Here is a 14,422-nt window from a genome sequence, read left to right as displayed (position 1 = left end):
TAATAAAATACCTGAGATCAGGAGATCTGTAAATAGGAACACATGCGGCTCACAGTGCTGGAGCACAGAAGTCCAAGAACCAGGCTCTAGGAGTTTAAGAGCCAGGTGAGGGCCCTCATGCTGCACCATAACATGGCTGATGCCATCCTAGGGTCCCACCTACGTAGGTTCATCTAGTAACAATCATTTCATCAAATATATAACCAACATATGACTCTGGGAATTAATTTCTAAAACACAAACCTTGGAGGGCGGCATTCCAATCATAGCAACACATTGAGCACATATTATTCTCTATGCTGTCACTGCTCCTCCCTGGGGGATTCAGTGTAAAGCACAGTCCACTTCCCCACGTTACTTGCAAAGAGTCCTCCAGTAAATCACCAAGATGTCCCTTCTCTTGCGGGCCAGTGGATGAGCATGTGAGGCTGAGGAAATGAAGGAGCTGCCCAACAAATAAATGAAATGAGTGAGTCCTTGCAGTCTCTGCTGGTATTTCCTGCATTGTTGAATAAAGAAATGCTTCTTGCCGCCCTGTGAGGAGACAGGACTGGTGTCCTGTGGTAGTGGCTTCAGTGGCCTCCCAGAAATGACTTGGATTTGTCTCAGTTGTGCTCCCTGGAACAAGAAGAAACATTTTTCTACATTGTGAAGTGAGAGGAACAAATATATTTCACAGACTCATGGAATATAAAGCAGGACTAAACTGCCAAGATTGCTGAACGTGATTACAGTACATTGAGCTCCATAGAGACAGCACCAGGGCAAGTGAGAGCCAGGCGGGTACTGGGCGACTCTGTACCTCGCTGAGGAAAACAAGTAAACATGGGCAAAGGAGATCTTAAGAAGCCAAGAGGCCAGATGTCATCCTATGCATTCTTTGTGCAAACTTGCCGAGAAGAGCACAAGAAGCACCCAGATGCTTCCGTTAACGTCTCAGAGTTTTCTAAGAAGTGCTCAGAGAGGTGGAAGACCATGTCTTCTAAAGAGAAAGGAAATTTGGAAGACATGGCAAAAGGGGACAAGGCTCATTATGTAAGAGAAATGAAAACTTATAATCCTCCTAAAGGAGAAACAAAAAGGAAGTTCAAGGATCCCAATGCGCCCAAGGGAACTCCTTAGGTCTTCTTCTTGTTCTGTTCTGAGTATCACCAAGAAATCAAAGGAGAGCATCCTGGCCTCTCCATTGGTGATGTTGCAAAGAAACTTGGAGAAATGTGGAATAATACTGCAGCATATGACAAGCAGCCATATGAGAAGAAGGCTGCTAAGCTGAAGGAAAAGTATGAAAAGGACATCACTGCTTACTGGGCTAAAGGAAAAGCTGATGCAGCAAGAAAGGGAGTTGTCAAGGCTGAAAAAAGCAAGAAAAAGAAGAAAGAGGAAGAAGATGAGGAAGATGAGGAAGAGAAAAAGATGAAGAGGATGAGGATGAAGAAGAGGATGATGATGAATAAGTTGGTTCCAGCACAAGTTTTTTTTTTCTTGTCTATAAAGCATTTAACCCCCCTGTACACAATTCACTCCTTTTGAACAAAAAAATTGAAACATAGGGCTGTGTAGGATTTGTTTTTAAACTGTGCAGTGTCTTTTTTTTGTATAGTTAACACACTGTCGAATGTGTCTTTATTTTTTTTTTTTCGAATGTGTCTTTAGATAGCCTTGTCCTGGTGGTATTTTCAATAACCACTAACCTTGCCTGGTATGGTATGGGGGTTGTAAATTGGCATGTAAATTTAAAGCAGGTTCTTGTTGGTGCACAGCACAAATTAGTCATATATGGAGACAGTAGTTTTTCATCTTCAGTTGTCTCTGATGCAGCTTATATGAAATAATTGTTCCGTCAACTGAATACTGCTCTGTAATTGAAAAAAAAAAAAAGTTGCAACTGTTTTGTTGACATTCTGAATGCTTCTAAGTTAATACAATTTTTTTATTATTAAAAAAAAAAGATTGCCAAGCATAAATCTCATTGCATGAGCAGGGAATAGCGGCAGAAGGTGCACTAAGTGACCGGCTGGACATGCACAGACAGTTGGACAGATGCAGGGGGCATCCTGCCCCAGTACCTCTTATCTTCAGTGCACCCCAAAGCTTACCTAAATGACTTACAAATCTTCAGTCATCTACTAACCATAGGTCTCTAATTGGCCATTAAAAGATCCTAAGCACATTTTAGGGACAGTCTTCTAAAGCTGACTTGAAAAAAAAGAGTGAGAGGGCCGGCCAAAGAGCTCAGCAGAGGAGGTTCAATCCCCGGACCTGCTGTGCCGGCCCAACCCCAGGGGCACGCCGAGAGGGCAATTAAGGCTGGGTATGGTGGTGCACATCTGTAATCCCAGCACTTGGGAGGTTGTAAACAGGAGAATCACTACGAGTCTGATCTAGTAGTGAGACCCTGATCACCCTGTAGACTCTTACCCTAAACTACAAAAAAAGAAAGAAAAGATAAAAAGAGTGGGGTGTTTAAGTACAGGGTGGGGCAATCCCCAGACAGGTTCCCTGAAGTCCCAGGCTCTGTGCAGAGTAGACTTACCCCAACACCCGGGCAGAACCACTGTGCTGCTAGCGAGTGCTTTTCTAGGGTGCACTTCTGAGAAAGAGGTCTTTTGAAATGAATAAATCTGCAAACTATTATTCCATAAAGAAATCACTCGGTAATTACTGGTGAGAGGATGGGTTTCTTATCATCCACAATGGTAGTCTAAAGTTGTGTCTTGTATCCTCACTCTGGCCTCTTCCAAATTCAAAGCCTCTGTCAGGATGAACATGAGGTCCCTGGGGGTACAAGGTGGCTTTCCCAGGTGCAAAGGGCTCCCTCTCGGGTGATGGTCTCTGCCCAGCAGTGTCTTCAGGCATCTCCTGCAGTGCACAGGCTGGTGGACAGCCAGCGCAGCTGCCACTCGTGCTCAAGTTCATTGCTTTGGCTCTCTGCAGAGGCCACTCATTCTGTCATGTTCTTCACCGTGAATGTCCCTGGGCAGGCTTAGAGCCGAAGCTCAAACCTTGATGAGGAGAGCACTGAGCCAGTCACCGTGGAATGACCACTGCCCCAGGAAGTGCCCCTCTTTGGCCCTGATGTCGAAAACAGCAGGTCCTTAAGCCTCCCCCATTTTACCCCGTGACTGTTGTGAGAGTTAATTTTCATCATGCAACTGCCTGCTATTTCCTAAGTGCATCCGAGGAAAAGCACTTAAAAGGGAGAGGGGGGAGAAAACAACATTAGGAAATCAAATAGACTTATGACTGAAATGTTGCTCTTATCAAGGTGATATTTTGGCATTGAATTATTTTGAGTCTGCTAAAGTATCTGTACCTTTTTGTTCCCTCTTTCAGAATGCTAGAAGATGACCTTAAGCTAAGTAGCGATGAAGACGAGAGTGAGCAGGTAAGCTTTCTCTTACATACTTCCATCCTTTGGGTGTGATGAGGATACCACTGGCCCTATGGACTGGACTGGGTGTGACCGAGTCATGGAAACTGAATTGTGCTGCTTTGTGTTCCTGGGCATTGCTTCACTAATTACAAGCTTTTGTATAGTTGGGCCGGCCTGTTAAAGTATCTTGGACTTCGTTGCCTTTAAAACTTTAATTCTATGATTATGACAGGGAAACTGGCTAGGATCAGGCTTCTGAGAAGCAGATTCCCCTCCCTTTTTTTTCTGGCAAAGCTCTCTGGGCTTCTAGAACTCAAACATGTGACCTTCACCTCATTGGTATGCAGCAGGCAGGCTATAACATTAAATATTGAGAAGTCTTATACAGATATTATTAACACAGAGAAAGCACAGACGCAGAGGTGAGCTACAATGATGAATAAAAAATAATCACACGCAGCCTAGGCTGTTTGTCTTAAATGATAGATGTGCATGAAATATTCTCTCTTGCTGTTGATTTATCAGCTCGAGACATCAGTCAGTGGGGGGTTATAACTACTCTTCTGATCAGTCAGTTAAGGTGAAAAAATATCCACTTAACATTCATCACTTTAACTTCTGCATTTCAAGAAATGTTTGTGTTTTAAAGCAAGTTTGAAAACACTGAAGACAGACTTTCCTACACTTCAGTTTCCTTTTTCTCATCATCTGCTCTGTACTTCGTCAAGTACGGATAAACTACATGGGTGGAAAGATGATTCAGAGGTTTATTATGAGTCATTTTTATTTGCAGTACAAAAGGCTGCACATGTGCCCCTCTGCCTAGCTTGGAATATTAAACCTAATGCAAAGGTATTGTGAAATGCTACTGTCTAGACAAGTAAATACAAATAATGCATGGCGAGAGCAAGCAGAGGTGAGATGAAAGTCAAAGGAGCGTTTGCAGGGAGCATGGCCACATAGAGTGTGGCAGTGGGGTCATAGAAGCAGAGATTCCTCACCTTGAGAGAGAGGCCGATGCAGTGAGGGTGTGTGGAGACTCAAAGAATCTGCAAACCAGGTTGGCAAGCAGAGAATACCCCACAGAGGCAGAGTAGGGTCAAGAAGGGCCATCCTGAGTTTTTTAGGGATTGATTCACTTGCTCTTGCGTGGTCACACCAGGCATTCGGATACCCACAACTCAGCAGCCATAGCAGAGAGGCAGAGGGGCTTCACTCCTGGTTGTGGGTCCTTGTCTAAGAGATTAAAAGCAAAAGATTCCATCCTTTTGTATTTTATCTGTTTGAGAGGTTCAGGTGGGTACAGAATGGATGTAGTCATGCCAAATGTGTGAAGTGCACATACTTTATATTTAAAAAGGAGTCACAAGCTCTTTTATTTAGGAAACATTTCTTAATTTGGAAATACTTCTTGAGCTAGTTCCAAGAAATATTTCCAATGAAAACTCAACTTAAACAAACTCATTATGAATAATGTACTACAAACTCCCTCTAAAACAGTAAACCCTTTCAATTGACTCACTGGCTTTATTAACTGCTCCTATCCAATCTGTACCTATTGATGATAACTGTATTGCGACTATCTAGGCCCGATCCTTTACTCTTGCATTTAATCCCTGTGCAATATAAAAGAAACTGACAGAATGAGTGATTTGTATACAGTAATCTCTGTGCATGATTAAGACTCCAGGCGGTGTTTTGTATATCATAGATTAAGTTACTGCCTCAGAACTAATTATATGAAGTTGTTCTGCTTTGGCCTATAATCACACCCTATTCTAATCACAAAATCATAATTTCCTTACTTTAAAAAAAGCCTAATTATACAGTATTTTTTTCTCCAAGACCAATGTAAGATCTTCCCCTGAAAGAATGTAGCGTGTACATGCATGCAACACACGTGCACACATTTCATTTTTCTTTTTCTGACATTGTGAGATGAGTGAACATTCATCATAAGTGATTTCCCCTGGCATAATCAGAATTTATCCCTTACCCAAAATATTGCAAAAACTTAACACGTACTTCCCTGCTTCAGTAAGCACAGCACCTTTCCTTATATTACAGCTGGTTGCCTTTGTGAATATTGCTTCACTGGGTGCTGTGGCCCCATTAATAAAGAGATGTCCTCAATCACTTCAGGTTTCTGTACCTGTTTGCCCTCCAGCTGGCAGCCCTGAACTCCTGAGCGTTTGCTCCTGTGAAACATGCTTCTCCTCCTCCCTGTGCTCTGAGCCATAAAGACAGCAGTCGAGTTCAGGGATGAAGACCACTGGAACCTTATTCCAGGGCTCAGAACCTGGCTCTACTTAGTAGCTCTGCAACTTGGTCTAACCTGCAACTACTCTGTGCCTCAGGGCTCCATTTGGAAACTAAAATCAGTGTTATAACCCTAGGCCTTCCTTTTCCTCGGAATCTAAGGTCCCCTGGCATCTTCAGGTCACCAGATCCAGTAGGCAAGATTTGCTTGCTTTTTATGGTTTATAAAAATGATAGATCAGTTGCTCATGGTGGTACGTGCCCAGAGCCATGAGGCTGAGTGGGGAGGTTCACATGAGAACAGGATTTCCAGTCTAGCCTCAGCAACATAGCAAGATCTCATCCCAAAATCAATTAATTAATTTGTGGGCAATAAAATATACATAGAGAAAAGTATATGTACCATAAGTATGCAATTTGTTAAATATTCATAAAACAATCCTGAACCAGCACTCAAATTGAGAAATGAGCAGCTACCACCACCACTCCCACCTCCATCCCCGTCACCACCTTCCAGAATAATCGCCCTCCCATGTTGCAAAGCCACGAGTAGTTTTGCCTACTGTTAAGCTTTGTATCAGTGGGATCATAAAGCATGTACTCTGTATCTGGTTCCTTTTACACAAACATGATTTGTTCAAGTCATGCACATTCATGTAGTTGAAGTTGTTCATTACTGTATTCCACTGCACAGTACCATAATTTACCTATTCCATTGCAGATGGCTGGGGGGGCTTGGGGGGCTATTAGAACAGTACTGTTTTCAGCATCTTTGTGTGGCTCTTTTATTGGCATATGGAAACACGTCTGTTGAGTCTGTACCCAAATGTATAACTGCTAAACAACATCCCAAACCACAGTTTAAAGTCTTGTACTGACGGACATTCCCACCAGCAGTGGAAGAGAATTCCCTTTATTCCCCCTCCTTACCAGCCAGTGGTCTTTTGGATTTTACAAGATGTATGGTTCTTAAGTTTTCTGTTTTGCACTGTCTGGGTCTAGTTTTGACATCATGGTAGTGCTAGCCTCATGAGATAAATTGGGAGGTATCCCCAGCTTGTCTTTTCCTGAAAATGTTTTGTGAAAATTGGTATCAGTTCATCTTTGGAAGAATTCACCAATGAAACCATGTAGGCTTGGAAAATTTTTTTGTTACTTTTATTTGTTTATGTATGGTCCTGGGGATTGAACTCAGGACCTTTCTTTTACCAGGCAGGCACTTATGCCACTGATCTATCTCCCCAGCCCGGCTTGGAAAATTTTTAAACTTACAAATTCTATCTCCTTAATTGTTTTAGAGCTATTCAGACTATCTTTGATATTGGCTAAGTTGTAATAATAAGTGCTCTTCAAGTCATCAGGCTATCCATGTTTGTGCATATTGATTTGTCCCTGTGGCCCCTGTACTGTCCTTTTGATGCCTGCAGCATCTAGAGTAACAGCCTGCATTGCATTTTTTAGAGATTGATTGATTGATTTGTTACAGGGTCTCTATATGCAGCTCAGACTCATAGTGATCATCGTGTCTCAGACTCCCCAGTGCTGGGTTTACAGGCATGTGTCACCATGCCCAGGTTCAGTGGCCAGCACAGTGCAGGGCCAGCACCACATTCAGTACCAGGGATCGAACCCAGGTCCTTGAGCTTGCCAGGCAGGCACTTAGACTGCCAAGTTCTCTCCTCAGCCTCTATTGTATTTCTGATACTCATAATTTGCCTGCCTATTCTTTTTTTTTTTCAACAAATAATACACTGCATATATTCTTCTTAGTGGTTAATGGCTGTACAAGATGCAGACTTGTGATCCTATTTACAAACACCATTAGAACAAATCGTTCTATTCATTAACAGAATGTAACTATCTATCCCAACCACTTTGAATACACAGATACAAAATGGACATTCATCTGTATACCCCATTTTTTCTAAGTTCCGTTATTGAATATTATAGGTGTGTAAACTCAGCAAAATATTCTAAAAGAGTCCAGTAGCCCATATTAGCATTGGGTCTTCTGTTTAACTGGCAATGCAGAAATTATTGACCTGAGTCCCCCACAGCTCAACTTAACAGCATGGCTTTATTTCTTATAATTTCGTCTTCATACTTTTCTGCTGGATGGTTAAGACCAAGGTAAAGCAGGACCTATGCAACAAGAGTTGTAGCTTTTTGGTCTGAGAAGGTCAGTGAAATGCCCTCAGGATTTGTCCTGAGATCCTGTACCTCAGATTGTAGAACCTTTATCAGTGCAGCCATGTGGATGAGTCACGGCCAATGCTTGGCCAATGTGCTCTCTGTGAAAGCCTGAGAGAGTATCTTCTCCCCATGTGACTCTCCTTAGGCCCACTCTATGTCATCGATCACTTTCCTCTTTGGCCCCATAATCTTCTTGATCAGAAAATTTGGGACACTACCAAGGTACATGATGTTACAGTACAAGTTCTCATATGTCCTGAGTCTTAATTGACCTTAGAAGGCTAGGGCCAAAATGTTGGCTTTCCTTGTATCCCTCCTTTTTCTCTAATTTTGGTCTGCAAACTTAGGTTGTTAACCATCCAGAAGAAAAGCTTATTGTTATTATCAAACGATTTGGGCTATCAATCTTAACCTCACTATCTCACTGCATTTCAAACATCTTAGGCATAATAAGGAACAGGTATTTTTCATCAAGTATTGATATGTTGAACTTTAAGTCCCTATAGAATATGATAAAAAAACATTTAAAAATTAGATTATATTTTAAAAAATAGGATAAAGAATTCTATGCTTCTCATGTTTGCACATAAGTCCAAAAATCTCACCATACACAACCTTGAAGCAGGACAGTCCCACAATATTCCTTTTCCTGTCTCTTGCTTTCCTTCACCACCGCCTTCTTCTTGAACATCCATCTACCTGAGAGACATCTTAGCAGTAAATGGCATGTCATGACAAGCCGCCCATATTCAGAATACCACAATGACATTGCCTGCCTATTCTGTCCTTCTTTCTTTTTTATCAATCTTGCTAGAAATTTATTGACTAAATTTTTGGGGGCTAGCTTTTTTGTTTGATATTCATTACACAGTAGTGACTTGCTTAGAAAACTTAATTCTTTCATGATTCTGGTCACAGAATTCATTCCATAAATGAATTTCATGAACCTAAGTACCACTGTATAACTTTTCAATTTCACTGATCTCTTATCATTTGCTTTTTTCTTCTTTCCTGTGTGTGTGTGTGTGTGTGTGTGTGTGTGTGTGTGTGTGTACACGCTCTTTCTTTAGGTACATACTTTGCTCCTTTTTTCATCTGTGTTAGGAGTGGCTGAAGCTGAAAATTGTTCATATGTGTGAGGGCAAGACAAGGCCTCAGTGCCTAAAGCAGCCAAGCTACCTCAATCTTGAGAAGAGCATCCTGCCTGGACAATTTCAGTCACTGGTCACTAGGCAACCTTGTGTCTCATGACACTAATTTTTCAAGAGTATGAATAAATGCCCCTACTGTTGTTATTCAGGTCCTTTGCCCATCAGGAAGACAGGCCTCCACCTGACCCAGCTCTTGTCTCTTGTCTGTCTTTTCCTCATTCCTGCCACCATTTCTCCCCAAGGTACACTGAGAAATCAACAAGTCCCTACTTCAGGGAAGTTTAGATTATTAATTGGAAACATATCCTCTTTAACCATGTAAGCACTTAATGGTATGCTCAATGCTACTGTAGCTTTATCCCACAAATTTTGACGTGTTTTTCATTGCCAGTCAGTTTAATGAGATTTCTTTGATTTCATAGATTATGTATAAGTATATGGTTTGGCTTCCAATTGTTCAGAAAACTCCTTTAATCTTTTATTAGTTTCTAGTTTCATTCTATAATGGTTAAAGAACATATTCTGTATGATTTCAATTGATAGAAATTTGTTGAGGATTTTATGAGGTCTGCATTGGTATGTGTTTTATAGGCACTTGAAAGAATGTGAATTCTTCTGGGTTGTGAGAGGAGTATTGTATAAATATTAATTATTCCATGTTTGATGTTTTGAGTCTTCTATATATTTCCTGACTTTCTGTCTATTAACTCTGCCAGTTGCTGGGAGAGTAATAATTGTGGATTTATTTCTGCTTTCCATTCTACCAGTTTTTTCACTTCACATATTTTACAGATCTGTTATTTGGTACATATGCACTCAGGATTACTGTGTCTTGGTAGATTGACTCTTTTTATCATTTTTTAATGGCACAATCTAGCTTTGGTCATTTTCTTCCCTTTAAAATCTAGTTTTTCTACTATCAGTAGAGATATTCTTGCTTTCTTTTGGCTAATGCTTATAACTTTTTTCATTCTTTTACTTTCAAACTACCCATGTTTTTATATTTGAAGTAAGTTTCTTATAGACAGCATATATTCACCATATCTTCATCCACTCTACAGATTGCTGCATTGAATTGATATATTTAGACCATTCTCATTTAGAACAATTTTTAATATCTTAAGACTCAAGTCTGCCCTTTTGGTTTCTTGTTTTTGTTTTCTGTTTCTCTTTGTTTTTTCATTTGTATTATATTTACTGTTTTCCTGTGGATTCCTTCAACATTTTTAAGAATTCCATTTTGATTTATAGATAATGTTTTTGTACACATTATTTTGTATAGATTTTGTAAGTATTACATTATACAGAAAAGCATTAAGAGTTCACTGGTGTGGGGCCAGCAAGACAGCTCAGCAGTCTAAAGCACCTGCTTAGGCAAGCTTAGGCAGGCACAGGGGACTGTAGTTCAATCCCTGGCACCTCATGCCGCGCCAGCCCTGCCCTCAGGGTAGGCTGGGAGCCAGCCCCCCCCCCAAAAAAAAAAAAAACTATTTACTGGTGTCGTTCTTTTGTAAATTTTCTCCTTTAAGTTCCTATAATTATTTCTGTCACAGACTTGATAACAGTGGATAACATGGAATTTAGTTTTCTATCTTCTCCCATGAACAGCATGAATCTTATTCTGTATCGTATTTGTCACAGTGTCTCTAGTGCACATCATGTCTGAACAGCTTCCAATGTGAAAGACTAGTCTGCCTATTATCTCATCCATACTCTGTTTTTGTCTTCACTAACTTCCCTTCTCTTCTGTGACAAGGACACTACCCTGCTCTTGTTAAAAGTCTCTTCATTATTTGAGGATTCGTTCTTGTGATTTCTTTATGCTCTGCCTCCACCAGAACTACTCCTCCTGAATCACTAGTGATCTCCACAGAACCATTGCTCTGGGCTCTTTCCAGTCCCTTGTCTTGGCAGAAAGAACGCCATTTGCTCCCACCATCCTTAGAAAGGAGCCTTAACACCCCACTCTGCTGGTCTGTTTCCTGCCCCTCACTATTTCTCAGGGTCCTTAGCTGAGTGCTCCTTCTCTACCCATTCTTAACTGTTGAAACCTTAGCATATTCATGCCTACCTCTTTTTCTCCAATTCCACTCTTTCTGGGTGATCTCATTCCTTCCAGTGACCTTCAATTTTTATATACTGGCAATTTCTGGCCTTGAGTCCTCAATTCCAAACTCAATTCTGAAACACAGGCCTACTGGACTTTTCCACATGGATGTCTTCAAGCATTTCAAATTCAGTCTGGGTCAAACTGAACTTCTGCTCTTTGCCACCCCCTCTACCCAAGCACACAAATATATTCCTTTTGTGATTATTCCCATTTCCAAAACTAACACTGCCTAGAGCCCAACCATTCAGGCCCAGAAGCATAGGACTCATCCTTGATGGCTTACTGTTCCTCTTTCAGATGTTCATGTCAATTCTCAATCCTATTACTTCAACCGCCACAAGTAAATACTAGTTCATCTGTCTCTTTCTATCCTTACTAGCCCAAGTCAGTGTAGGATAAAGCATTGTGTTGCTGTTTCCAACAATCTGTATGACAATCTTCTTTCAGTATTCTTTTAAAAGTGTGAATCGAATCAAGTCAATACTTAGTCTAAATATCTGCCTCTTCCAACTAAACTAGATGTTCCCTGAAGACAGACACTTTGGCACAGGAGAAATGCTATTTGCAGAATGGACCCAGGAAGAAGTGCACAGTGTTCCACTGAATCAGAAGTATTTCTTGCTGTCCAGATTGAAGCATCAAAGATGCCTTTGCCCTACCAGTATTTCTTTCACTGAACACTATGACTTTTCGAATCAGTCTTACCCAAATACCAAAGGACAGAATGGACAAAAATGTGAGCTCCAAGATCATAAATCACCTATAGATGATTCCATAAATAATCCAATTAACTAGGGAGAAAACATCTATCTAGTCTGCATGGAAATGCCAATAGCTCCTTATTACATATGCTCACATCAAGCCATATTGAGGTTATAATTTACAAGTTATCTCAAATCGAAGTCTCCAAAACCAAGAGGATGGGCATCTCCACTGCCTTCCCTTTCAAAAAATAACAGAATTTGGACTATTGCCTCTTAGAACTGGGGCTGTAACAATATTTACTTAGAAAGTTTGCAAATATCACTGAAATGATTGCTTCCACAGTTCTTATACTTGATGAGATTCAAATTGGAAATAGGACAAAAGATTTGAGAATTTCTTTTCTTGTTTGAATGAATGGCGGGCATGCGGCAGATGCAGCAGACTTGTTGATCTCCTTTCTGCAACTCTTGGTTTCACAATTTCAGAGGCCAGTGGTTCCCTGGAAGCATGTGATAGAATTAGGAGACCTAAGGGGAAAACTGATTCCTGAAGGCATTCAACCTCAAAGGAATTCTTTAATGGATTTGGAGGGGAGAAGTGAACTGTACCATATGCCTTCCCTCATGGTTGAAAAGATGATCTCTGCCTCTCAAGCCAGAGAAGCCTTGGAGGATCAGATGTAGCCAGTACCTAGATGGAATCATTACAGCTAAGGCATGAGGAAAGAGACACATGATTAAGACTTGAAGCAGCAGCGGCAGAGAACATGTCCACTGCCAGCAGTGTTTTCAAGATGACAAATGCAAGGGTTAGGGAGAATCAGGGACCGGGCACCCAAATTGAATGGCTACAGCCGTGCCTGCAGCTTCTGGTAATTACATTATCCACACATATTGGGCATTCTTTTCATTTTACTTAAATAAATGCATTTTTCTTTTTTAAATAAGCATGGTTTATCCACTTAAAAACTGTTTTAATTTCATAGACAGCTATCATTGGATATAATCTGTAGAGAGAAATTTCCCTATTGGCCTCATTTATTTCTTGCACAATGAAAAAAAAGTTACCTTTTACTCCCCAATCAATATTTAGAGAGCATACAATTAATGTAATAGCTATCTGGGTCATTAACATAAATCTGCAAGCTAAAGAGCCAATTATTCTCTTATTTATAATGCATAAAGTAATAATCACGTCTGTCAAAAAGAATCGAAAGCCTTCCTGCATCAAGATGTCAAGGCTGTAGGTGAGGCTGCTCCAAGCCCTGCACTGCAGTTTGTCTCCTTGGGATTTTTAAGGAGGGGCCGAAGAAATTTCCCATCTCAGTTCTCTGTTCTTTGCCACAGAGGTCGCCAGATGACTCATACCAGCTTTTGGGTGTGCTATCCAAAGCAGATTGCCAATTGTAACGGAGCACTTCATTTTTTCCGCCTTGCTCCTTTTTAATATGACAATTGAATAACAGAAAGCAGAGCTTCTAAAACAGAGCCTCTACAGCCACTGACAGTGTGTCAATCACTGACCACACGAATTAGCCGAATGCAATGCAGGCGTGGAATAAAAACACAGGCGGTTTTTGCAGCCCAAATCTACTTCCCTAGGTGCATTTTTTCTTCTCAGGATCAGCATGGTTGATGCTGAAGTTCTTGGCCTGTGAAAATTTATTACCCACAGAGTCGATCTGCATTGAGACAGCCAAGTCTGAATAAATAGAGTCATTGTGCTTGTCTGGGATTTGTGGCCAGAGTTCATCCCGCCAGCGTGACATTCGCATCCCAGGAGGTTCATAAAAGCCAACACCCTGGTATGTGCACTTTAATCCTGCCAAAATTGGGTAGAATTATATAAACAGAAGTTGAAGCCCTAATCAGGACCAGGTTTGAGGGGCCAGGCTTCAAAAATCAAGTTTCTCCTCCATGAGAAAGAAACTGTGCCGTTGATGTTATTTGCAGTCAAATAAGAGCTTGACAGTTTTTATGTAAATGGTTCTGAGAATAGTCTTGAATACCTACTAAGCACCAAACATCCATGCAAGATGCTGGCTTGTTGGTCTGGAATGGTTTGCACATTAGTAATATATTTTATGATAATTTAACCACAAAAATTTTAAGTACACTTTCAATGCCAGAAAATGCTTTGCCCTAAATGACTATAGGAAAAAATATATATTCAATATATATTCCTTATATTAAACTTAATAGCAACATTGGGGAGAAAAGAAAGGTAGTATATGTTTTTTTTTTTTTTTATTTTTAGTCTTGCATGAAACTTATACTCAGCTAGATACTAAGTGTGATCTACTAAGCAGTTAATTTCTTCTGAATGTGGAGATACAAGAATAACCGTAACTGGCAACTGCTGCTTGTTAGATCTTTCTGTCTGTATAGGAACTAATCACATGTTTGATCCTTTATTCACAATTCATGAAATTTAAATGATTAGCAGGAGGATTTACCTGTTTAACAGACCTAGAGCTTAGTCAACTGTGTTCTATAAATAAATTTTTACTGTCACCAGAAGCAAATGAACGTTCATTACTTCATGCCACTCTGTATAAATATTTGTGATAAACACAAGCATAAGTTCATATATGCACTCAAAATTATCTTTTATGTTAACTGGTTATAA

General features: G+C 40.5%; 1 protein-coding gene and 1 pseudogene across 4 annotated transcripts in view; both read left to right on the top strand.

The window, feature by feature from the left end:
- The window catches only part of Aff3 (AF4/FMR2 family member 3), a 535,781-nt gene that overhangs the window by 422,065 nt on the left and 99,294 nt on the right, over positions 1-14,422 (top strand). For all 4 annotated transcript variants that reach the window (XM_023717412.1, XM_023717409.1, XM_023717411.1 and 1 more), the window contains one exon: positions 3,337-3,388. In XM_023717412.1, coding sequence (XP_023573180.1) covers positions 3,337-3,388 — 52 coding nt within the window. The remainder of the gene's footprint in view (positions 1-3,336; positions 3,389-14,422) is intronic.
- LOC105742444 lies at positions 826-1,457 on the top strand (annotated as a pseudogene).

The sequence above is a fragment of the Octodon degus genome, unplaced genomic scaffold (assembly GCF_000260255.1).
Source record: "Octodon degus isolate 3935 unplaced genomic scaffold, OctDeg1.0 scaffold00052, whole genome shotgun sequence".
NCBI lineage: Eukaryota > Metazoa > Chordata > Mammalia > Rodentia > Octodontidae > Octodon > Octodon degus.
This window is presented reverse-complemented; position numbering and strand designations above follow the sequence as displayed.